Source organism: Somniosus microcephalus, chromosome 5 (assembly GCF_052327205.1).
Source record: "Somniosus microcephalus isolate GS21.2 chromosome 5, FLI_Smic_1.0, whole genome shotgun sequence".
Classification (NCBI taxonomy): domain Eukaryota; kingdom Metazoa; phylum Chordata; class Chondrichthyes; order Squaliformes; family Somniosidae; genus Somniosus; species Somniosus microcephalus.
The window spans coordinates 7,106,377-7,133,086 of record NC_140991.1 but is presented as its reverse complement, the minus strand read 5'-3'; the positions used below and the strand labels follow the sequence as shown (position 1 = coordinate 7,133,086).

Genomic DNA, 26,710 nt, shown 5'->3' with positions numbered 1-26,710 from the left:
ACCCAGTCCCGTTCACCCATCACGCCCTGTGCTCACTGCCCCGTGTCCTAACTCACACCAAGTCCCGTTCACCCATCACCCCCTGTGCTCACTGCCCCGTGTCCTAACTCACACCCAGTCCCGTTCACCCATCACCCCCTGTGCTCACTGCTGCGTGTCCTAACTCTCACCCAGTCCCATTCACCCATCACCTCCTGTGCTCACTGCCCCGTGTCCTAACTCGCACCCAGTCCCGTTCACCCATCGTCCCCTGTGCTCACTGACCCGTGTCCTAACTCGAACCAAGTCCCGTTCACCCATCGCCCCCTGTGCTCACTGCCCCGTGCCCTAACTCGCACCCAGTCCCGTTCACCCCTCACCCCCTGTGCTCACTGCCCCATGTCCTAACTCACACCCAGTCCCGTTCACCCATCACCCCATGCTCACTGCCCCGTGTCCTAACTCACATCCAGTCTCGTTCACCCATCACCCCCTGTGCTCACTGTCCCGTGTCCTAACTCACACCCAGTCCCTTTCACCCATCACACCTGTGCTCGCTGTCCCGTGTCCTAACTCGCACCCAGTCCCGTTCACCCAACACCCCTGTGCTTCCTGCCCCGTGTCCTAACTCGCACCAAGTCCCGTTCACCCATCACCTCCTGTGCTCACTGCCCCGTATCCTAACTCACACCTAGTCCCGTTCACCCATCATCACCTGTGCTCACTGCCCCATGTCCTAACTCGCACCAAGTCCCGTTCATCCATCACCCCCGGTGCTCACTGCCCTGTGTCCTAACTCACACCCAGTCCCGTTCACCCATCACCTCCTGTGCTCACTGCCCCGTGTCCTAACTCACACCCAGCCCCGTTCACCCATCACCCCCGGTGGTCTCTGCCCTGTGTCCTAACTCGCACCCAATCCCGTTCACCCATCACCCTCTGTGCTCGCTGCCGCGTGTCCTAACTCACACCCAGTCCCGTTCACCCATCACCGCCTGTGCTCACTGCCCCGTGTCCTAACTCACAGCCAGTCCCGTTCACCCATCACCCCCTGTGCTCACTGCCCCGTGTCCTAACTCGCACCCAGTCCCGTTCACCCATCACCCGCTGTGCTCACTGCCCCGTGTCCTAACTCGCACCCAGTCCCGTTCACCCATCACCCCCTGTGCTCACTGCCCCGTGTCCTAACTCACACCCAGTCCCGTTCACCCATCACCCGCTGTGCTCACTGCCCCGTGTCCTAACTCGCACCCAGTCCCGTTCACCCATCACCCCCTGTGCTCACTGCCCCGTGTCCTAACTCACAGCCAGTCCCGTTCACCCATCACCCCCTGTGCTCACTGCCCCGTGTCCTAACTCGCACCCAGTCCCGTTCACCCATCACCCCCTGTGCTCACTGCCCCGTGTCCTAACACACACCCAGTCCCGTTCACCCATCACCCCCTGTGCTCACTGCCCCGTGTCCTAACTCACACCCAGTCCCATTCACCCATCACCCCCTGTGCTCACTGCCCCGTGCCCTAACTCACACAGAGTCCCGTTCACCCATCACCCCCTGTGCTCACTGCCCCGTGTCCTAACTCGCACCCAGTCCCGTTCACCCATCACCCCCTGTGCTCACTGCCCCGTGTCCTAACACACACCCAGTCCCGTTCACCCATCACCCCCTGTGCTCACTGCCCCATGTCCTTACTCACACCCATTCCTGTTCACCCATCACACCCTGTGCTCACTGCCCCGTGTCCTAAATCACACCCAGTCCCATTCAACCATCACCCCTTGTGCTCACTGCCCCGTGTCCTAACTCACACCCAGCCCCATCCACCCATCACCCACTGTGCTCACTGCCCCGTGTCCTAACTCACAGCCAGTCCCGTTCACCCATCACCCCCTGTGCTCACTGCCCCGTGTCCTAACTCGCACCCAGTCCCGTTCACCCATCACCCCCTGTGCTCACTGCCCCGTGTCCTAACACACACCCAGTCCCGTTCACCCATCACCCCCTGTGCTCACTGCCCCGTGTCCTAACTCACACCCAGTCCCATTCACCCATCACCCCCTGTGCTCACTGCCCCGTGCCCTAACTCACACAGAGTCCCGTTCACCCATCACCCCCTGTGCTCACTGCCCCATGTCCTTACTCACACCCATTCCTGTTCACCCATCACACCCTGTGCTCACTGCCCCATGTCCTAAATCACACCCAGTCCCATTCAACCATCACCCCTTGTGCTCACTGCCCCGTGTCCTAACTCACACCCAGCCCCATCCACCCATCACCCACTGTGCTCACTGCCCCGTGTCCTAACTCACACCCAGTCCCGTTCACCCAGCACCCCCTGTGCTCGCTGCCCCGTGTCCTAACTCACACCCAGTCCCGTTCACCCATCACCACTGTGCTCACTGCCCCGTGTCCTAACTCACACCCAGTCCCATTCACCCATCACCCCCCTGTGCTCACTGCCCCGTGTCCTAACTCACACCCAGTCCCGTTCACCCATCACCCCCTGTGCTCACTGCCCCGTGTCCTAACTCACACCCAGTCCCGTTCACCCATCACCCCTGTGCTCACTGCCCCGAGTCCTAACTCACACCCAGTCCTGTTCAACCATCACCCTCTGTGCTCACTGCCCCGTGCCCTAACTCACACCCAGTCCTGTTCACCCATCACCCCCTGTGCTCACTGCCCCGTGTCCTAACTCACACCCAGTCCCGTTCACCCATCACCCCCTGTGCTCACTGCCCGGTGTCCTAACTCACACCCAGTCCCGTTCACCCATCACCCCCTGTGCTCACTGCCCTGTGTCCTAACTCACACCCAGTCCCGTTCACCCATCGTCCCCTGTGCTCACTGCCCCGTGTCCTAACCCGAACCAAGTCCCATTCACCCATCACCCGCTGTGCTCACTGCCCCGTATCCTAACTCGCACCCAGTCCCGTTCACCCTTCGTCCCCTGTGCTCACTGCCCCGTGTCCTAACCCGAACCAAGTCCCGTTCACCCATCACCCCCTGTGCTCACTGCCCCGTGTCCTAACTCACACCCAGCCCCGTTCACCCATCACCCCCTGTGCTCACTGCCCCATGTCCTAACTCACACCCAGCCCCGTTCACCCATCACCCCTGTGCTCATTGTCTTGTGTCCTAACTCACACCCAGTCCCGTTCACCCATCACCCCGTGCTCCCTGCCCCGTGCCCTACTAACATCCAGTCTCGTTCACCCATCACCCCCTGTGCTCACTGTCCCGTGTCCTAACTCACTCCCAGTCCCTTTCACCCATCACACCTGTGCTCGCTGTCCCGTGTCCTAACTCACACCCAGTCCCGTTCACCCATCACCCCTGTGCTCCCCGCCCCGTGTCCTAACTCACACCAAGTCCCGTTCACCCATCACCTCCTGTGCCCACTGCCCCGTATCCTAACTCACACCCAGTCCCGTTGACCCATCACCCCCTGTGCTCACTGCCCCATGCCCTAACTCGCACCAAGCCCCGTTCACACATCACCCCCAGTGCTCATTGCCCTGTGTCCTAACTCACACCCAGTCCCGTTCACCCATCACCTCCTGTGCTCACTGCCCCGTGTCCTCACTCACAACCAGTCCCGTTCACCCATCACCCCCTGTCCTCACTGCCCTGTGTCCTTACTCACACCCAGTCCTGTTCACCCATCACCCCCTGTGGTCACTGCCCCGTGTCCTAACTCGCACCCAGTCCCGTTCACCCATCACCCCCTGTGCTCACTGCCCCGTGTCCAAACTCAAACCCAGTCCCGTTCACCCATCACCCCCTGTGCTCACTGCCCCGTGTCCTAACTCACACCCAGTCCCGTTCACCCATCACCCCCTGTACTCACTGCCCTGTGTCCTAACTCACACCCGGTCCCGTTCACCCATCACCCCCTGTGCTCACTTCCCCGTTTCCTAACTCACACCCAGTCCCGTTCACCCATCACCCCCTGTGCTCACTGCCCCATGTCCTAACTCACACCCAGTTCCGTTCACCCACCACCCCTGTGCTCACTGCCCCGTGTCCTAACTCACACCCAGTCCCATTCACCCATCACCCCCTGTGCTCACTGCCCCGTGTCCTAACTCACACCCAGTCCCGTTCACCCATCACCCCCTGTGCTCACTGCCCCGTGTCCTAACTCACACCCAGTCCCGTTCACACATCACCCCCTGTGCCCTCTGCCCTATGTCCTAACTCACACCCAGTCCCGTTCACCCATCACCCCCTGTGCTCACTGCCCCGTGTCCTAACTCACACCCAGTCCCGTTCACCCATCACCCCCTGTGCTCACTGCCTCGTGTCCTAACTCGCACCCAGCCCCGTTCTGCCATCACTCCCCTGCTCCCCTGTGCTCACTGCCCCGTGTCCTAACTCACACCCAGTCCCGTTCACCCATCACCCCCTGTGCTCGCTGGCTCCCGGTCCGGCAACGCCTCGATTTAAAAATTCTCACCCTTGTTTTCATATCCCTCCATGGCTTCACCGCTCCCTATCTCTGTAATCCCTTGGTGGGGAGGCCGGAATCACAGCGAGAGGGGGCTGGGTCTGGGGAGGAGGGGGCATTGGGATCGGATGGGGGTGGGGGGGAGGAGGAGGAGGGAAGGGTTTACTATCGACTCACCCCCATACCCCCTTTTACAATAGTCTCACAGCACCCTCAGTAAAAACGTACTCAGTGTTGGGGAACGGTGGGAATAGGCTGCTCCCCCGACAAGGCCAAGTGGAGACTCCGGTAGGGAACGGCCGCGGGGTCACCAGGCATTAAAGATTAACCTCCTGGTCATGGCCGTGAGCAACATCTGGGAGATAAATCACAGGGGGCCTCAAACAAAATTCCTTCATTTCCATTGAACACTTGTGTTTCATGGTTATAGAAATATTGGAGCTGGGGGTCGGGGGAGGGGGAGGGGTGTGTTCGACTGCGCGGGGCGGTTGGTGGCGGGAGTTCAGGTGATGAAACTTTCAGGAATACGCCAACCAGACTTGGCAACCCTAAACGTGCCGGAGCTGCGATATCCGAGGTCCCGGACTAATTGATCACCGATGGAGTTACGACAACAGACGTCAGGAATTCGCAGGACGTTCCATTAATTCCAGGCTGGCAGCTGGTGAAGAAATTCCCACCTTCCCTCCAATTCCCAGTCTGACCATCCTTCATTCATTTCTCTACTCCCCACTCCCACGTAACCATCCGATTAATATAGACACAGGCGGGAAGTTCAAAGCATTTTTTATTAAACTATAAGCATCCCATAATAGCAACGGTTGAAGAGCAGGTTCCAGACCCGCTGGAGACAGTGACGCAAGCAGATGAGAGTTACAGGGCGAGTGATAACAGGGATGAGTGGGAGCGACCCCAGGACTAGTGAATCAAAACAGTCCAGCGGGAATGGACACCATCGGAAGAGCTGGAATCGTCTTCACAGACCTGCAACTAGAATCAAACACTTAATTAAACCAGCGTAGAAACCAGACAATCTCTGTCCAGGGGTCAGTGACATCACTCTCTGTCCAGGGGTCACTGATATCACTCTCTGTCCAGGGGCCAGTGACATCACTCTCTGTCCAGGGGTCACTGATATCAATCTCTGTCCAGGGGTCACTGAGATCACTCTCTGTCCAAGGGTCAGTGACATCACTCTCTGTCCAGGGGCCAGTGACATCACTCTCTGTCCAGGGGTCACTGATATCAATCTCTGTCCAGGGGTCACTGAGATCACTCTCTGTCCAAGGGTCAGTGACATCACTCTCTGTCCAGGGGCCAGTGACATCACTCTCTGTCCAGGGGTCACTGATATCAATCTCTGTCCAGGGGTCACTGATATCACTCTCTCTCCAGGGGTCAGTGACATCACTCTCTGTCCAGGGGTCAGTGATATCACTCTCTGTCCAGGGGTCAGTGATATCACTCTCTGTCCAGGGGCCAGTGACATCACTCTCTGTCCAGGGGTCACTGATATCACTCTCTTTCCAGGGGTCAGTGATATCACTCTCTGTCCAGGGGTCAGTGACATCACTCTCTGTCCAGGGGCCAGTGACATCACTCTCTGTCCAGGGGTCACTGATATCAATCTCTGTCCAGGGGTCACTGATATCACTCTCTCTCCAGGGGTCAGTGATATCACTCTCTGTCCAGGGGTCAGTGATATCACTCTCTGTCCAGGGGTCACTGAGATCACTCTCTGTCCAGGGGTCAGTGATATCACTCTCTGTCCAGGGGTCAGTGATATCACTCTCTGTCCAGGGGTCACTGATATCACTCTCTGTCCAGGGGTCAGTGATATCACTCTCTGTCCAGGGGTCACTGATATCACTCTCTGTCCAGGGGCCAGTGACATCACTCTCTGTCCAGGGGTCACTGAGATCACTCTCTCTCCAGGGGTCAGTGATATCACTCTCTCTCCAGGGGTCAGTGATGTCACTCTCTGTCCAGGGGTCAGTGATATCACTCTCTGTCCAGGGGTCAGTGAGATCACTCTCTGTCCAGGGGTCACTGAGATCACTCTCTGTCCAGGGGTCACTGAGATCACTCTCTGTCCAGGGGTCACTGATATCACTCTCTGTCCAGGGGTCAGTGATATCACTCTCTCTCCAGGGGTCACTGAGATCACTCTCTGTCCAGGGGTCACTGAGATGGGTCACTGAGATCACTCTCTGTCCAGGGGTCAGTGATATCACTCTCTGTCCAGGGGTCAGTGATATCACTCTCTCTCCAGGGGTCACTGATATCACTCTCTGTCCAGGGGTCAGTGATATCACTCTCTGTCCAGTGGTCAGTGATATCACTCTCTGTCCAGGGGTCACTGATATCACTCTCTGTCCAGGGGTCAGTGATATCACTCTCTGTCCAGGGGTCAGTGATATCACTCTCTGTCCAGGGGTCACTGATATCACTCTCTGTCCAGGGGTCACTGATATCACTCTCTGTCCAGGGGTCACTGATGCCTGGGTTGTGCAGCTGTTTGTGGCGGTACTGGGGCTGGATGGCTCTGACACGTACCCTGAGATTGGCCGTCCTGCTGCTCAGTGGTGATGTTCATGACCAAACACGGTGACTTCAGCCAAAGCCAGAGACTGATGCCGGTCTGGAAGCACCACGGTTACATATCGGCCACACATCCCATTGCACGTGAAGTGCTGAGTTTCTCCGGGGCCGATTGACTGAATCTCTCCACACCTGTCAACATAGCAGAATAGGGATATTAGGAACAGGAGGAGGCAATTCAGTCCCTCAAGCCTTCTCCGCCATGGCTGACCTGTACCTCAACTCCATCTACCCGCCTTTGCTCCATATCCCTCGGTACCCTTACCCAACACAAATCTATCGATCTCAGCCTTGAAAGTTCGCTTTGACTCCCAGCATCCATTGACCAGGGAGTTTACTTGTAGGCAGAGTTTGCCTGCAGCCGGAGTTTGCCTGTAGCCGGGTTTTGCCTGTAGCCGGGGTTTGCCTGTAGCCGGGGTTTGCCTGTAGCTGGGGTTTGCCTGTAGCTGGGGTTTGCCTGTGGCCGGGGTTTGCCTGTGGGCAGAGTTTGCCTGTTGCCGGGGTTTGCATGTAGCTGGGGTTTGCCTGTAGGCAGAGTTTGCCTGTTGCCGGGGTTTGCCTGTAGGCAGAGTTTGCCTGTAGCTGGGATTTGCCTGTAGGCAGAGTTTGCCTGTAGCCGGGGTTTGTCTGTAGCTGGGTTTGCCTGTAGGCAGGATTTGCCTGTTGCCGGGGTTTGCCTGTAGCCGGGGTTTGCCTGTAGCTGGGTTTGCCTGTAGGCAGGATTTGCCCATTGCCGGGGTTTGCCTGTAGCTGGGGTTTGCCTGTAGGCAGAGTTTGCCTGTAGCTGGGGTTTGCCTGTAGCTGGGGTTTGCCTGCAGCCGGGGTTTGCCTGTAGCCGGGGATGGCCTGTTGCCGGGGTTGGCCTGTTGCCGGGGTTGACCTGTTGCCGGGGTTGGCCTGTAGCCGGGGTTGGCCTGTAGCCGGGGTTGGCCTGTAGCCGGGGTTGGCCTGTAGCTGGGGTTGGCCTGTTGCCGGGTTTGGCCTGTTGCCGGGGTTGGCCTTTAGCCGGGGTTGGCCTGTAGCCGGGGTTGGCCTGTAGCCGGGGTGGCCTGTAGCCGGGGTTTGCCTGCTGCCGGGGTTTGCCGGGGTTTGTCTTTAGGCAGAGTTTACCTGTAGCTGGGGTTTACCTGGCGTTGGACTTGCCATTGTTATCCAGCGAGTCTCCGATGTGAATCACCGCCCCATTCAGGTTCTCCGTGCAGCAGTCCATCCTGTTGGTGATGGATACGGAGGCCACATTGTAGGACTTCAGTAGATCCAGCCTCCACCAGGGCTCCTGCTCGGAAGCAGTGATGGAACAGGATCCCAGGTTGCAGTCAGCACTCGGGTTCCCATCCACTGCATTGATCGCATCTCCGAGGTAACTGTCCAGGCTCGACTGAGTTGCTCTCCCCTGCAGAGCCAAGTTCATGTCTAAAGGTTAAACACAGAGATTTGAGATGGTACCACGCAATGGCCCATAACCTGCTCAACTCATTCAAACCAGCACTGCTGATGATGCGGTCCCCTCTGAAGCCGCTCACTATCACAGAGCATTGCCCATCTGCTCACTATCGGAGGGCACTGCCCATCTGCTCACTATCACTGCCCATCTGCTCACTATCGGAGGGCGCTGCCCATCTGCTCACTATCGGAGGGCACTGCCCATCTGCTCACTATTGGAGGGCACTGCCCATCTGCTCACTATTGGAGGGCACTGCCCATCTGCTCACTATTGGAGGGCACTGCCCATCTGCTCACTATCACAGGGCACTGCCCATCTGCTCACTATCAGAGTGCACTGCCCATCTGCTCACCATCACTGGGCACTGCCCATCTGCTCACTATTGGAGGGCACTGCCCATCTGCTCACTATCGGAGGGCACTGCCCATCTGCTCTCTATCACAGGGCACTGCCCATCTGCTCACTATCAGAGGGCACTGCCCATCTGCTCACTATCAGAGGGCACTGCCAATCTGCCCACTATCAGAGGGCACTGCCCATCTGCTCACCATCACTGGGCACTGCCCATCTGCTCACTATCGGAGGGCACTGCCCATCTGCTCACTATCACAGGGCACTGCCCATCTGCTCACTATCAGAGGGCACTGCCAATCTGCTCACTATCAGAGGGCACTGCCCATCTGCTCACTATCAGAGGGCACTGCCCATCTGCTCACTATCAGAGGGCAATGCCCATCTTCTCACCATCACAGGGCACTGCCCATCTGCTCACTATCACAGGGCACTGCCCATCTGCTCACTATCGGAGGGCACTGCCCATCTGCTCACTATCACAGGGCACTGCCCATCTGCTCACTATCGGAGGGCACTGCCCATCTGCTCACTATCACAGGGCACTGCCCATCTGCTCACTATCACAGGGCACTGCCCATCTGCACTCTATTGGAGGGCACTGCTCATCTGCTCACTATCACAGAGCACTGCCCATCTGCTCACTATTGGAGGGCACTGACCATCTGCTCACTATTGGAGGGCACTGCCCATCTGCTCACTATCGGAGGGCACTGCCCATCTGCTCACTATTGGAGGGCACTGCCCATCTGCTCACTATCGGAGGGCACTGCCCATCTGCTCACTATTGGAGGGCACTGCCCATCTGCTCACTATCACAGGGCACTGCCCATCTGCTCACTATTGGAGGGCACTGCCCATCTGCTCACTATCACTGCCCATCTGCTCACTATCGGAGGGCGCTGCCCATCTGCTCACTATCGGAGGGCACTGCCCATCTGCTCACTATCACAGGGCACTGGCCATCTGCTCACTTTCGGAGGGCAATGCGCATCTGCTCACTATCACAGGGCACTGCCCATCTGCTCACTATCACTGGGCACTGCCCATCTGCTCACTATCAGAGGGCACTGCCCATCTGCTCACTATCGGAGGGCACTGCCCATCTGCTCACTATTACAGGGCACTGCCCATCTGCTCACTATCACTGGGCACTACCCATCTGCTCACTATCGGAGGGCACTGCCCATCTGCTCACTATCACTGGGCACTGCCCATCTGCTCACAATCAGAGGGCACTCCCCTCTGCTCACTATCACAGGGCACTGCCCATCTGCTCACTATTGGAGGGCACTGCCCATCTGCTCACTATCAGAGGGCACTGCCCATCTGCTCACTATCACAGGGCACGGCCCATCTGCTCACTATCTGAGGGCACTGCCCATCTGCTCACTATTGGAGGGCACTGCCCTTGTGCTCACTATCGGAGGGCACTGCCCATCTGCTCACTATCACTGGGCACTGCCCATCTGCTCACTATCGGAGGGCACTGCCCATCTGCTGACTATCACTGGGCACTGCCCATCTGCTCACTATCGGAGGGCACTTCCCATCTGCTCACTATCAGAGGACACTGCCCATCTGCTCACTATCTGAGGGCACTTTCCATCTGCTCACTATTGCAGGGCACTGACCATCTGCTCACTATCACAGGGCACTGCCCATCTGCTCACGATCGGAGGGCGCTGCCCATCTGCTCACTATCGGAGGGCACTGCCCATCTGCTCACTATCACAGGGCACTGCCCATCTGCTCACTATCGGAGGGCACTGCCCATCTGCTCACTATCACAGGGCACTGCCCATCTGCTCACTATCACTGGGCACTGCCCATCTGCTCACTATCACAGGGCACTGCCCATCTGCTCACTATCCGAGGGCACTGCCCATCTGCTCACTCTCACAGGGCACTGCCCATCTGCTCACTATCACAGGGCACTGCCCATCTGCTCACTATCACAGGGCACTGCCCATCTGCTCACTATCAAAGGGCACTGCCCATCTGCTCACTATTGGATGGCACTGCCCATCTGCTCACTATCACAGAGCACTGCCCATCTGCTCACTATCAGAGGGCACATCTTGTCCCTCTGTCTTTCTCCCATACTCACTCTCTCTCCCTTTCTCGCCATCTCGCTCTGTCTCTTTCTCTCTCTGTCTGTCTCTGTCTCTGTCTCACTCTCACTCTCTCTCTGTCCCTTTCTCTCACTCTCTCTCTCTGTCTCTCTCCCTTTCTCTCCTTCTCTCTCTGTCTCTCTCTCTCTCTGTCTCTGTCTCTTTCTCTCACTCTCTCTCTGCCTCTCTCCCTTTCTCTCCTCTCTCTGTCTCTCTCTCTCTCTGTCTCTCTCTTTCTCTCGCTCTCTCTCTCTCACTCACCCCCTTGTAATGATATCAGCAAATAGTGATGTTATTTGCCTGTTTGATTATCATGCCTTTCCAGCATAGTTGCATGTATTGATTACTTATGCCTGACCAGCAGAGGTCATGTGAGAGACAAGCAGTTTGGTTTAGTTTCAGTTTCGTTCCAGATGCATCACTAGCAGGGTGTCTCCTGAAATGCTGTATAAAGAGTTGAACAGACTTTAGATTAAAACTCATTCTCTTTCATAAATGTCTCGTCATTGAACCCACAAAGAAATCAATACATGGTGTCAAAAGTGATTGAAAGAGATGAAGAGAAAAAATCTGAAGTTAAATCAGCTCTCCACAAATTAGCAAGCCAAAAGAGAACATCGTTGCTTACCATTGGAGAATAGCTAATGAAGTGAAAAATGGAAGGTTTACACCCACCGGCGACGCTTCAGTTGACAGGTAATGTGGCTGAAAATTGGAGGAGGTTCAAACAACTTGTGGGGTTGTATTTAGTGGCAATCGGAGCTGACGAGAAAAGTAATAAAAAGAAATCGTCACTGTTCTTACATGTCGTGGGTGATAAAGCGCTGGAGGTGTATAATAACTTCACATTCGCTGTTGATGGAGACAAAATGAAACTAGATAAAATAATGGAACAGTTTGAGGCCTACTGCATACCTAAATGTAACGTGACGTTTGAGAGGCACAGATTTTTCACATGTGTACAGAAAACGGGTGAGACTATTGATCAGTATGTGACTGAACTGAGAAACCGAAGCAAATCGTGTGAATTTGGGGGACTGACAGACTCGCTGATAAAAGACAGACTAGTGTGTGGTATTCCAGATAATGGTCTAAGGGAAAGACTGCTAAGAGAGCAAGATCTAGACCTGGGAAAAGCCATAGCACTGTGTAGGGCTACAGAGACTGTGAAGTTGCAGGCAAAGGAGCTGTTCAGTGACAGTAGCTGCAACGTGGATGCAGTGAGAATGAGCGGATACAAACCGTTTAACAAAACGAGCGCCAATGTGAAATAAGAGGCGTGGCCAGCGAACGAAAATGAAAGGGACAATCGAAAGTCATGTAGTCGATGCGGTACACAGCATCCACCAAAAAAGTGTCCAGCATATGGTAAAAAATGCAATAATTGCAACAAAAACAACCATTATGCCCGTTGCTGTAAGAACCAAGTGCAACAAAGCAAGGTCCATGCAGTAGATGAAAGCGAGATAGAGGAGTTCTATGTAGATGTTGTGTCTGAAAACAAAAAAGAAGAAAGAGACTGGATGTTGACACTAAAAGTGAATGACATATACATTCCATTTAAATTGGATACTGGAGCACAAGTTAATATGATATCAGAGACTGATTTTAAGAAAATTAGACCCAGACTAAAGATACATGGAATAAAAGTGAAAGTGACAGGATACTCAGGTACTGATATACCAGTGAAAGGAAGATGCATTGTCAAAGTAACACACAAGGACAGAGAGCACACGCTAGCATTAATCGTGGTGCCAAAGGATGTGCAGGCCATACTAGGTTTAAAAGCCTGTGAGAGACTGAACCTGGTAAAGAGAGTCCTCGTTGTGGAAAGCGAATGAGAGACAGTCTATGATGAACTCATGAAAGAGTACAAAGACCTATTTAAGGGTCTAGGCTGCATTCCAGGAGAACACACGATCAGAGTAGATAAAAGTATGACACCGGTCATACATCCATGCAGAAAAGTTCTGTTTGCTCTTCAAAAGCAACTGAAGGCAGAGTTGGACAGGATGGAAAGCCTGAACGTGATTCAGAAGATAGATGAGCCAACTGAGTGGGTGAGTTCCCTCGTCGTAGTGGACAAAAAGAATGGAAAGCTCAGAATTTGCCTGGATCCAAGAGATCTAAACAGAGCAATAAAGAGAGAGCACTTCAAGCTTCCTACATGTGAGGAAATCATGGCACAGTTTGCAAATGCAAAGTATTTCAGCAAGTTAGATGCATCATCAGGATTTTGGCAGATGAAATTGGACGAAGCAAGTTCAAGACTGTGCACGTTTAACAGTCCATTTGGCAGATACAGATTCCTAAGGTTACCATTTGGCATTGCCTCAGCTCCTGAAGTGTATCACAAAACAATTCATATGATCTATGAACACCTGGAGGGAGTTGATACATCAATGGATGACATCATAGTATGGGGAACCATGAGAACTGAGCATGACGAGAGACTGAAAAAGTGCTGGAAACAACAAGGAAAACAAACCTGAAGCTGAATAGAGAGAAATGCCAGCTTGGGGTGACAGAACTGACATTCGTGGGAGATATCCTTAGCAGTGAGGGCATCAGACCAGGTCCCAGAAAGGTGTCCGCCATTGAGAATATGCCAAAGCCACAATGCAAAAAGGACGTGCAGAGGTTTAATGGAATGATCAACTACATGGGGAAATTCATATCCAACCTCTCAGAAAAGATGGCGCCACTGAGAAGACTAACTGAAAAGAACATAGAATGGGAATGGAATCATGAGCATGAGAAGTCATGGAGCGATCTAAAGAAACTGCTCACAGAGGAACCAGTTCTGAGGTTTTATGACCCAGCGAGACCCATCAAGATATCATCAGATGCATCACAGAGTGGGCTCGGTGCCGTTCTTCTGCAACAATATGACTACTGGCAACCTATTGCATATGCATCGCGCTCAATGACAGACGCGGAGACGCGATATGCTCAAATAGAAAAGGAGCTGCTCAGCATCACATATGCCTGTGAAAGATTTCACCAGTTTGTGGCAGGACAAGCAATCAGTGTAGAGACTGACCATAAGCCCTTGATTGCATTGTTCCAAAAGCCACTAAATAGCTGTCCGCTTAGAATACAAAGAATGATGATCAGGCTGCAACGCTATACACTGAATGTTGCGTACACACCGGGTAAGCTGATGTATACAGCAGACACGTTGTCCAGAGCTGTTGACCCAAGAGAGCCCGCAAACACCACAATGGATGAAAAAGTGAACGCCTACGTGGACATGATCACAAGTGCACTGCCCACAGCAGATGCAAAAATGGAGCTCATAAAGAATGAGACAAACAAAGATGGAACAATGAGACGGCTGAGGAAAAGCATCTTGGATGGATGGCCCAACATGAAGCAAGACTGCTCACCTGACATAGCAGAGTACTGGAACTGCAGGGCGGAACTATCACTGGTCGAAGACATCATCTACAAAGGAAGTAAAATAGTTATCCCAAAAAGTCTGAGAAAAGAGATGCTAAAAAAGATCCATGGAGGACATCTGGGAATCGAAAAGTGTAAGAAAAGAGCACGAGAGGTGATGTACTGGCCACGAATCAACCAAGATGTGACAAATGAGGTGTCAAACTGCACAATGTGCCTGAAATATCGAGCAAGCAATCTGGTAGAACCACTAAAGCCACACCCAGCACCAGACAGACCTTACCAGAAGGTAGGCGCTGACCTATTCATATGTCAAGGGAAGGACTATCTTGTAGTAACAGATTTTACTCCCTGTATCCAGAGGTTTGTAGACTGTGCACCACCACTGCAGATGCTGTGATAACATGTATGAAAGCCATATTCTCCAGACATGGCGTGGCAAGCGAGGTCTTCACAGACAACGGACCTCAGTTTTACAATGCAAATTTCCGACACTTTGCCAAAGAGTGGGACTTTGTCCACACAACGTCAAGTCCTCATTTTCCACAGTCCAATGGTCTAGTGGAAAAATCGGTCCAGACAGTGAAAAGACTGATGTACAAGGCAAAAGACAGTGGAACTGACTTCTACCAGAGCATGCTTATATACCGCACAACGCCGCTCGAGTGTGGTAAGTCACCAGCCCAACTCCTGATGGGACGTCGGCTAAGGTCAAACCTACCCATCCCGGAGAACCTCCTGAAAACAAAAGAGGGGGAGAAAGTGAGGAAGATCAAAGAACAACAGAAAGAAAAGCAAAAGTACTACTATGACAGAGGAACACAAAACCTACCTGAACTCCACACTGGTGACCAAGTAAGGTTCAAAGACAAAACAAACACATGGACTCAGAAGGGAACTGTCCTGAGTGAAGTTCAACCAAGATCATACACCATTCAGACAGATGAGGGTGCTGTTCTGAGAAGAAATCATCGAGATCTTCTCATGGGACCAGCCACAGCAGGTCAAGAGACTGATACTGTTGAACAACCTGATCACACAGCTGAAAACCAATCATCTGAGGCAACAACTCAGATTCAAGGACAATCAATCAGAAAATCCTCAAGACACGTGAAGCCTCCTGAGAGACTCATTGAGCAAATTTAAGGACCATTGTTATAGAAGGAAGTAATGTTATCTTATTCTTTCTTCAAGTTCTAGTGTATTGACATATTTCATGTGCACACACAAAGCAAGGTTAAAAAACCTTGATCATGATAATGATAATGTAAGTTCATTAAGTGTTACAGTTAAAATGCAGATTAATACAAAGAAAACATGTTGTTAGTTAAAAGTAAAAGGCCTAGAAATTCAGTCTGGACACTTTTGGGGCGCTAAAGTCGGGCGTTCGCTAAAGTTAGCGCCCGCCGGAAAGTGTAGGCCATATCGCCGAAATTCAGTAGAGTTGGCCAAGAGTTTGGCCGAGCGCTGAAACTGGCGTTGCAATGCTCTCTTCAGGCACTAAGCCGGCGATGCGGCCTGATAACGCCGAGGCCGGGTGCAGCGCAGGTGCGGTCATGTTTTGATTGACAGCAGACACCCTGACGCCGGCCAGCTCTTAAAGGGGGAAGGGTCGACTTTGACTGCTGCCACGCCCTGCATACTGGAGCCCTGCAGCTAGGCCTCAACACTGCTGGTGGGCCAAAATAGCGCCTGGAGCCATGGAGAGGGCCCGTGAACGAGCGCAGCGCTTCTCAGAGCATGCTCTGAGGGTGCTGATTAATGGTGTTGAAAACAAAAGAGAGATCTTGTGCCCGGACAGTGGCAAGAAGGCTCCCAGGAGCCAGTACAGGAAAGCCTGGAGGCAAATCGCCCGCAGGGTGTCATCCACCTGCGATGTCCCCAGGAGTGCGGACCAATGCCGCAAGAAGTACAACGACCTCACTCGGATGGTGAAGGTGAGTACCCTTTCCAGTGTCCTCCTCATCCTTGCATGTGCACCTCACATTATGGGCAAAGGGACCTCAAAGGACTAATGGGCAGCCCTCCTCCCGCAGCAATGGCACTGGCATGATCATCAATAGCACTTTCTGCACTTAACACACTGGCCAAGCTATTCGACCATGGGAGGCAGTGCACACAGCAACAGGGCACCACACTGGCCAAGCTATTCGACCATGGGAGGCAGTGCACACAGCAACAGGGCACCACACTGGCCAAGCTATTCGACCATGGGAGGCAGTGCACACAGCAACAGGGCACCACACTGGCCAAGCTATTCGACCATGGGAGGCAGTGCACACAGCAACAGGGCACCACACTGTACTTAGAGGCCGTCCTTTCTCTTGCAGGCCAAGCTGGCGCGGAATTTGAGGAGCCAGTCTGACACCGGTGGAGGCCGTCCCGAGTACCAGGCGCTCAGTGAGCTGGAGGAGAGCGTGCCTCGACTCATGCGTGCCCGGGTGACTGGCCCTGTTGCGATCGGAGATGCGGACCCTGTACTGGGACCCACTGGTAAGGACATGACCGGTTGGACCTCTGTCGTTGCCCTTGCGCTTCAGATCTACATCCTTTCGCACTGACCGTCAAATGCGCATAATGCCACCACCCAGGCCTCCCTCGCTGACGCCCTGTCCTCACTCTAAAGCTACTCTTGTGCCTTCCTGCTTTCAGCTGGTGAGGAGGAGGTGGTCCCTGAAGCTCAGAGTGCCAGGCCCTTGGAGGAGGAGGACGACGAGGACCAGGAGGAAGGCGGCACATCGGGGGAACCCTCATCCACGCCAGGGGATGGCAATGGAGGGGAGACGTCTGGCCTGCAGGAGAGCCAGGGGGAAGTGTTGCAGGGGAGGGCAGATCCTGGGTCCAGTGGGCTCGAGGCACGCGGGAAGGGTCCGGCAGCACGCCGGCCTTCTCCCCAGAGGGGGGAGGTGTTGCAGGGGAGGGCAGATCCTGGGTCCAGTGGGCTCGAGGCACGCGGGAAGGGTCGGCCAGCTCGGCGGCCTTCTCCCCAGAGGGAGAGTCCGCCCTCCAGTCCGGAGACGGTCCTCGCCCAGGAGGTGCGCCTCCTCGATGAGATGTCGGCGGCGTCTGAGCGGCGCCACCAGGAGTTCATGGGGGTTGTGCAACAGATGCCTCAGGCCATTGAGTCCCTGGCTCAGTGGGCTAGATTTTCAGTATAGACAGTTTTGGGGCGCTAAGCTTAGCGCCCGCCTGAAGTTATCGCCCGCCCCAAAGTAGCGCCCCGTTGCTGGAAATTCAGTGGCTTCGCCCTAAGAGGTTGGTGGAGCGCTAAAAGAGGCGTTCCACTAGTATCTTTAGGCGCTAAGCCGGCGGTGGAGAGCGCAACACCCGACACTCTGGTGCCAGTGAGCTCTTAAAGGGGAAGGGTGCATGTATGTTTTTCAAATGCAAAGTCTGGAGGGAGGAGGAGGAGGAGGAGGAGGAGGAGGAGGAGGAGGAGGAGGAGGAGGAGGAGTAGGAGGAGGAGGAGGAGGAGGAGGAGGAATGGTGATTGGTGCCCGGAAACATAATTAGACCGTTCAGAACAACACACAGCTTACTTCCACAGAACACATGCAGAGTGCCTTTTGTACAAGTGCCCTTTAATTTGCGCTCCCCAGGGTGTGTTGCGTTCCATTTTACAAACGCTCTGGACGCCAGCCGCACAATGGGGCGGTCCGACTGAAGTTTGGATTCGGGGCGGCCAAAGGGCGTTGCACGAGGATGTGACGTCATTTTCTGCGCGCGCATCCGGGCGGCCGCTAAACTTTGCGCCGGCGCTAACGGGCAACTTAATTTGGGGCGGGGCGCAAACTGCACTGCGCCCAGGCGCTACACACATAGCGCCCGAAAATCACTTCTCTTAAGGCGCTAACTGCTGGCGCAAGCAACTGAAAATCTAGCCCATAGTGTGGTCGCTTTCGGGGAATCACAGGCCAGGGGGCTCGAACAACTCGTGGCAGCGCACGACAGGGGTGTCCAGCAACTCGCGGCAGCCCAGGACGTGACTCGCGAGATGAGTGGTGCCGTCCAGACACTGGCAGAGCTGATGCGGGCACATACCAGGGCAGATCGGGCACTCACTTCTGCCACACTCGCTGTGGCGCGGAAGCATCGCCAGGGCACCCGCCGCCTTGCTGCAGCACAGCGGTCTGGCCTCCACCAGATTGCTGCGCTTGCTGCACTGCCAGCCCGGCCGAGTGCCAGTGTCTCTGGCGAGCAGCGCACGCCTGCCATCAGCCAGCTTGCCCCCATTGGTGCAGCCGACACTGCCACTCCCCCAGCCAAGGTGCGACGAGCTGCTGGTGAGACTGATGCTGGCCAGCCACAGCTGCAGCAGTCAGCAGCCGGCCCCTCCCGGGCCGGGCCTCGTCTAGGCCGACCCCCAAGGGCATCTGGCGACACGCATTGTGGCCCTCATGAGCCTTCCCCCAGCCTTGCCACACGCGCAGGGCCCAGGTTGAGGCGGAGCAGCAGGTTGGGCAGGGGCCAGAGAAGCCTGTCTAAGGACTCGCCCTCTCGGCACACCCATTAGAGTGTGGTGATAGCGGTTTTTTTTATATTGGGGGGCTTGTGTTCTGGGGGGGCATTATTTTGGTAAGTCCGAGGATCAAGGCATTTTTTGTTTTTATGTGGGTGTTTGTGTTGTGGAGGGGGGGGCTTATTTTTGTAAGGCCGATGATGAAGGCCATTTGGATGGCCAAGTTTTGTTAGTCCTCCCCAGGTTTTGGGAGTGACAGATGTTTTTGACTGTTTTTTGGGGGTCTTGTCTGTTTTTCTGTTTCATGTGGGAAGGGCCCTGAGTTTGTGAAATAAAGCTTTTTATTTATTCAGCATGTCCACGTCTCAGGTTTCAAGTGGTTGTTGCGTTAACCGGCTGAGGGCTTGCGGTGCGGCTGCCTTCAGGTGCGTTCATTGCCACAGCCCATTCCCTGACAGGGGGGCCTAGAAGTGTCGATCAATAAGCCCCCGGCGGACGGCCCTTGGACCTTGTGGCTCCCTCCTGGGCTGGTACTCCTCCTCCTCCTCCTCATGGTCCTCCTGCTCGTCCTCCTGAGGTGGTGGTGCAATGTCAGGTGGCAGTGCCTGAGTCCTGCGGATAGCCAGGTTGTGCAGCATGCAGCAGACGACGACGAACTGGGAGACTCTATCCGGCGAATACTGTAGAGATCCGCCGGAACGATCCAGGCAGCGGAACCGTTGCTTGAGGACGCCTATCGTTTGCTCTATGATGTTCCTTGTGGCTTGATGGCTTTCGTTGTATGCCTCCTCCACTGGGGTCCTGGGCGCGCGGAGCGGGGTCATGAGCCATGTACACAAAGGGTAGCCCTTGTCCCCGATAAGCCATCCCCTTGGTGGAGGCTGTGCCTCGAACATGTCAGCCACAGTAGTCTGGCGCAGGATAAATGCATCGTGGCTGCTTCCTGGGAAGCGGGCATTGACAGCTAGGATGCGCTGCCTGTGGTCACACACCAGCTGTACATTTAGGGAATGGTAGCCCTTCCGGTTGCGGTAATCCTCGGCATTGTGGATAGGTGCCCGCATAGCCACATGCGTGCAGTCAATGGCGCCCTGCACCATGGGGAAGCGCGCGATCCTGGCAAATCCAACTGCACGCTGCTCCTGCCTCTGTCGGGTCATGGGGAAGGAGATGAATTGGTGTCTCCTCGCGAAAAGTGCATCGGTGACCTGCCGGATGCAGCGATGCGCGGCGAACTGGGAGATGTTCGCTATGTCCCCAGCAGCGGCTTGGAAGGAGCCGCTTGCATAAAAGTTCAGAGCCACCGTGACCTTCACTGCCACCGAGAGAGACGTCCTGCACATCAGCTGTGGACGCAGATCTCTGTGAAGCAGCTGGCAGATCTCTGCAACCACCTCCCTTCTGAAGCGCAGCCTCTTAACACAATGCGCCGCAGTCATGGTGAGATAGGACACTTGCTGCCGGTATTGCCTGAGTGGGTAAGGCCTACGTTGCCGACGCCTGATGGCCCCTCTGCGTCTAGGCATGGCTGGCCCTCTCTCACAGCGTCTGCGAGCCCTTCGCACATAATGCTGCAACTGAGGGTTGGACCCCCATACAGCCCCCATAATAAAGTTGAAAACAGTGAAATCAAATGAATCAAATGTCAAAGCACTGGCCAGAAGCCAAAAATACCTCTCCTATGTTGTCCCAAATCAGTAAGCTCTGTCCCTTGGTCTCTGTCCAGAAATCCAAAGCAGTAAAGTCATTGCAGCAAAATGGCTGGGCTTTATAGGTCAGTGTAAGTGCCCTTTAATTAGCGCTCCCCGAGGCCCACAGGGCCTCTGTTGCGTTCCACTTCACAGTTCTTAGCAGCGCCACACCCACATTGGGCGGGCGCCACTGAATTTCCGGTTTGGGGCGCACAAACAGCGTTGCACGACGAAATGACGTCATAAGCTGCGCGCGCAGCTGAGCGGGCGCAAGCACTTTGCGCCGGCGCTAAATGTCAACTGAATTTGGGCGTTGGCGCAGATCGGTCTGCGCCCGGGCGCTAAGTGCCTAGTGCTGGAAATATACCCCTCTTATGGCGTTACCGGCTGGCGCAACCAACTGAATTTCTAGGCCAAATACTTTTGTTTTAAGAAAAGGAGATGTAATGATATCAGCAAATAGTGATGTTATTTGCCTGTTTGATTATCAGGCCTTACCAGCATAGTTGCATGTATTGATTACTTATGCCTGACCAGCAGAGGTCATGTGAGAGATAAGCAGTTTGGTTTAGTTTCAGTTTCATTCTAGATGCATCACTAGCAGGGTGTCTCCTGAAATGCTATATAAAGAGTTGAACAGACTTTAGATTAAAACTCATTCTCTTTCATAAATGTCTCGTTAGTGAACCCACAAAGAAATCAATACACCCCTTTCTCTCCATCTCTCTCTCTCTCTCTCTGTCTTTCGCTCTCTCTCTGTGTCTGTCTCTTTCCCTCTCTCTCAGTTTTCTGTCTGTTTCTCTCTCTCGCTCTCTGCCCGTCTATTTCTCTCTCTCTCTCTCTATCTCTGTCCCGATCACAAATCACATCCACAGCCATTTCAGAAGACTGTTCGGTCCTTACCTTCATTAATATGGGCTTTTCCCAATCCAGACACCACGAGGATAACGGCACAGACTCGGAGAAACATCCTGAGGAGACACGGACAGTAATTTAACACCTAATCTCGTTCCAACTCACAAATAATTCTTCAACGCTTTTCCCAATTAACATCAGCTCAGTGACCTCACATAGTCGGAGAAAAAACAGTTAATGACAGGCTAAGCTAGCGAGAGAGAGAGAAACTGGTATTATGTGTTTCCACAGTAACCCGTCCAGAAAGCTCAGCAATGTCCCAAAGCCGCACATTTCAGCACAGTCACTGCTTGAAGCACAGGGAGACCCCCCTGTAAATATTAACGCACCCCTGGAGACCCCCTGTAAATATTAACATACTCCCAAGGACCCCCTGAAAATATTAACACACTCCCAGAGACCCCCTGTAAATATTAACACACTCCCGGAGACCCCCTGTAAATATTAACACCCCCCCAGGGATCCCCAGTAATTATTAACACACTCCCGGAGACCCCCTGTAAATATTAACCCACTCCCGGAGACCCCCTGTAAATATTAACACACTCCCGGAGACCCCCTGTAAATATTAACACACTCCTGGAGGCCCCATGTAAATAGTAACACACTCCCAGAGACCCCCTGTAAATATTAACATACTCGTAGGGACCCCTGTAAATATTAACACACTCCCGGAGACCCGCTGTAAATATTAACACACTCCCAGGGCCCCCTGTAAATATTAACACACTCGTAGGGACCCCTGTAAATATTAACACACTCCTGGAGACCCCATGTAAATATTAACACACTCCCAGAGACCCCCTGTAAATATTAACACACTCCCAGAGACCCCCTGTAAATATTAACACACTCCCAGAGACCCCCTGTAAATATTAACACACTCCCAGAGACACCCTGTAAATATTAACACTCCCGGGGACCCCCTGTAAATATTAACACACTCCCGGAGACCCCCTGTAAATATTAACACACTCCCGGAGACCCGCTGTAAATATTAACACACTCCCGGAGACCCCCTGTAAATATTAACACACTCCCGGAGACCCCCTGTAAATATTAACACACTCCCAGAGACCCCCTGTAAATATTAACACACTCCCAGAGACCCCCTGTAAATATTAACACACTCCCGGAGACCCGCTGTAAATATTAACACACTCCCGGAGACACGCTGTAAATATTAACACACTCCCGGAGACCCCCTGTAAATATTAACACACTCCCGGAGACCCCCTGTAAATATTAACACACTCCCGGAGACCCCCTGTAAATATTAACACACTCCCAGAGATCCCCTGTAAATATGAACACACTCCCGGAGACCCCTGTAAATATTAACACACTCCTGGAGGCCCCATGTAAATAGTAACACACTCCCGGAGACCCGCTGTAAATATTAACACACTCTTAGGGACCCCTGTAAATACTAACACACTCCCGGAGACCCCCTGTAAATATTAACACACTCCCAGAGACCCCCTGTAAATATGAACACACTCCCGGAGACCCCTGTAAATATTAACACACTCCTGGAGGCCCCATGTAAATAGTAACACACTCCCGGAGACCCGCTGTAAATATTAACACACTCCCAGGGCCCCCTGTAAATATTAACACACTCCCAGAGACCCCCTGTAAATATTAACACACTCCCAGAGACACCCTGTAAATATTAACACTCCCGGGGACCCCCTGTAAATATTAACAAACTCCCGGAGACCCCCTGTAAATATTAACACACTCCCGGAGACCCGCTGTAAATATTAACACACTCCCGGAGACCCCCTGTAAATATTAACACACTCTTAGGGACCCCTATAAATATTAACACACTCCCGGAGACCCGCTGTAAATATTAACACACTCCTGGAGACCCCCTGTAAATATTAACACATTCCCGGAGACCCCCTGTAAATATTAACACACTCCCGGAGACCCCTGTAAATATTAACACACTCCTGGAGGCCCCATGTAAATAGTAACACACTCCCGGAGACCCGCTGTAAATATTAACACACTCCCAGGGCCCCCTGTAAATATTAACACACTCGTAGGGACCCCTGTAAATATTAACACACTCCTGGAGACCCCATGTAAATATTAACACACTCCCGGAGACCCGCTGTAAATATTAACACACTCCCAGGGCCCCCTGTAAATATTAACACACTCCCAAGGACCCCCTGTAAATATTAACACACTCCCAGATTCACCCTGTAAATATTAACACACTCCCAGAGACCCCCTGTAAATATTAACACACTCCCAGAGACACCCTGTAAATATTAACACTCCCGGGGACCCCCTGTAAATATTAACAAACACCCGGAGACCCCCTGTAAATATTAACACACTCCCGGAGACCCGCTGTAAATATTAACACACTCTTAGGGACCCGCTGTAAATATTAACACACTCCTGGAGACACCCTGTAAGCATTAACACACTCCCAGAGACCCCCTGTAAATATTAACACACTCCTGGAGACCCCTGTAAATATTAACACACTCCTGGAGACCCCTTGTAAATATTAACACACTCCCAGAGACACCCTGTAAATATTAACACACTCCCGGAGACCCCCTGTAAATATTAACACACTCCCAGGGACCCCCTGTAAATATTAGCACACTCCTGGAGACCCCCTGTAAATATTAACACACTCCCGGAGACCCCCTGTAAATATTAACACACTCCCGGAGACCCCCTGTAAATATTAACACACTCCTGGAGACCCCCTGTAAATATTAACACACTCCTGGAGACCCCCTGTAAATATTAACACACTCCCGGAGAGCCCCTGTAAATATTAACACACTCCCAGAGACCCCCTGTAAATATTAACACACTCCTGGAGACCCCCTGTAAATATTAACACACTCCCGGAGACCCCCTGTAAATATTAACACACTCCCGGAGACCCCCTGTAAATATTAACACACTCCCGGAGACCCCCTGTAAATATTAACACACTCCCGGAGACCCCCTGTAAATATTAACACACTCCCGGAGACCCCCTGTAAATATTAACACACTCCCGGAGACCCCCTGTAAATATTAACACACTCCCGGAGACCCCCTGTAAATATTAACACAATCAATGACAGAGCCCTTGTTGCTGTGCACAGCCATGCTCGGTATATTTAACAGGTTTTATAGAGAGGAGCGGGGCCGGAGGTTTGAAAAGGTCCCTCTTACCTGGAGAGTTTTGATTGACGGTATTCGGAAGGGCACAGTCTGTGGTAAGAAGTGCTGTGTGTTGCTCTCCTGCCAGATTTATACCCTCCTTATCGCCCCGACTCCCACTGTTGCTCAATGTATCCGTCGCTGGCCAAACCCTTCATTCCGAGACATTGCAACAGAGGGGAGGAGGGCGAGTGGGGTGAGAAATCAGCAAACACTCGTCTGTTCTGGGAAACTGAGATAAGGAGAAAGAATGAGAAGGAGGGACAGAGAGGCAAACAGACAGAGACAGACAGAGAGCACAGAGAGAGAGAGAGAGAGAGACAGAGACAGACAGTCAGAGAGAGACAGAGAGAGAGACAGACAGAGAGAGAGACACAGAGAGAGAGAGAGATACACAGAGACAGCGAGAGAGAGTGAGATAGAGAGAGACAGACAGAGACAGAGAGAGAGCGAGATAGAGACAGAGAGAGAGTCAGAGAGAGACAGAGAGAGAGAAAGAGACAGAGACAGAGAGAAAGACAGAGAGAAAGAGACAGAGAATCACATAGGCATAGACATAGAGACAGAGAGAGATAGAGAGACAGAGAGAGAGAGAGAGAGGAGACAGAGCGGAGACAGAGAGAGGACAGTGACAGCGTAACACAAAGAATTCGACCCAACACAATCGTCGCTAAGCAAAAGGAAAAATATCTGTCATATTGGGCAGAAACAACAAAAACCCAAAGCAAACTCAATTGCTACTTGGCCCTAAACAGACAATACAACATGGCTGATTACCTGACCATGGTAAAGGATAGCAAACTGAGAAAAACCTTGACAATGTACAGACTTAGTGAACATAGCCTGGCGATCGAAAAAGGTAGACACAGGCAGACCCGGCTACCAAGAGAGGACAGGGTATGCTCTCACTGCAGTCAGGGAGTGGTGGAGACAGAGATGCACTTCCTCACATCTTGTAGAAAATATCAGGGCATAAGGGAGAATTCCTACCCAAAATTCACAAAAATATGCCCGGAATTCAGAAATTTGAATGACGACCAAAAACTCCCATATCTACTAGGGGAAGAGAGAAATTGTGTAACACTAGCGGCACACTATGTTACAGCTTCCCATAAACAGAGGGACAACCACTAAATATAAGAAGAGTATATACAAATTATATGAATGTATATTTATACACTCAGAGATATATCTGTTTATACACTGTATGGATAGATCTGTATTTTTGTGAACAAACATTAATGTTTTTCGATGCTTTGGCAACATAAGATGTAACTTGTCATGCCAATAAAGCGATTTGAATTGAATTGAATTGAGAGGAGACAGAGAGAGAGAGAGAGAGAGAGAGAGAGACAGAGAGAGAGAGACAGAGAGAGAGAGACAGAGAGAGAGTAAAAGAGAGAGACAGAGAGAGAGAGAGAGAGAGAGACAGAGAGAGAGAGTCAGAGAGAGAGAGACAGAGAGAGAGAGAAAGAGAGAGAGACAGCACTAAATTCACCTGATCTCACAAGTAAAATATCAAAATTTAAAGAAAATCTATATGAGATCACCAGAGATGGTGTAAACATGGCCATAGATGATATAAATATGATCTTCCATGAGGCAGCTGTAAAAGCCGACCTTGTGAAACAGAAGAGGAAACGTTACAAAAGACAAAATAAAAATGAGAAATGGTTTGACCACGAATGCAAAAATGCCAGAAAAGACCTGAGAAAAATATCAAACCAAAAGCATCGCCAACCAAACAATCCAGACCTACGTATTAGATACAATGAGACCCTCAAAAGATATAAACACACCATTAGGAAAAAAACACAAACTTATACCCACAAAATACTCGAAGAAATTGAAAACTCCATTAATCCAAATCAATTCTGGGATATGTGGAATAACCTGAGTACAACACAATTGCAAGCATTACCAATCCAAGATGGCGACATCTGGAGAAAACATTTTGAAAACCTCTACAAAGACATCCCAATAAACGAAACAAACCCAAGTCAACATCATATCACAGAAAAACTCCACACATTAGAAGCAACAATTAAAGACAACCAAAACCCTCTAGACTCCCCAATCACATGGAAAGAACTAGCCACAAAAACAAAATC

At 52.5% G+C, this 26,710-nt stretch overlaps 1 protein-coding gene across 1 annotated transcript; it reads right to left on the bottom strand.

The window, feature by feature from the left end:
• Positions 1 to 5,202: 5,202 nt before the first annotated feature.
• On the bottom strand, positions 5,203 to 24,718 carry LOC147116845 (fucolectin-4-like). Its single transcript, XM_085987248.1, has 5 exons — positions 24,612 to 24,718; positions 21,399 to 21,466; positions 8,162 to 8,447; positions 6,990 to 7,166; positions 5,203 to 5,423 (listed from the first exon to the last, which is right to left on the bottom strand). The coding sequence occupies exons 2-4, from the start codon at positions 21,463 to 21,465 to the stop codon at positions 7,013 to 7,015; spliced, it is 507 nt and encodes a 168-aa protein (XP_085843374.1). The 5' UTR covers position 21,466; positions 24,612 to 24,718; the 3' UTR covers positions 5,203 to 5,423; positions 6,990 to 7,012.
• Between the last annotated feature and the right edge of the window lie 1,992 nt (positions 24,719 to 26,710).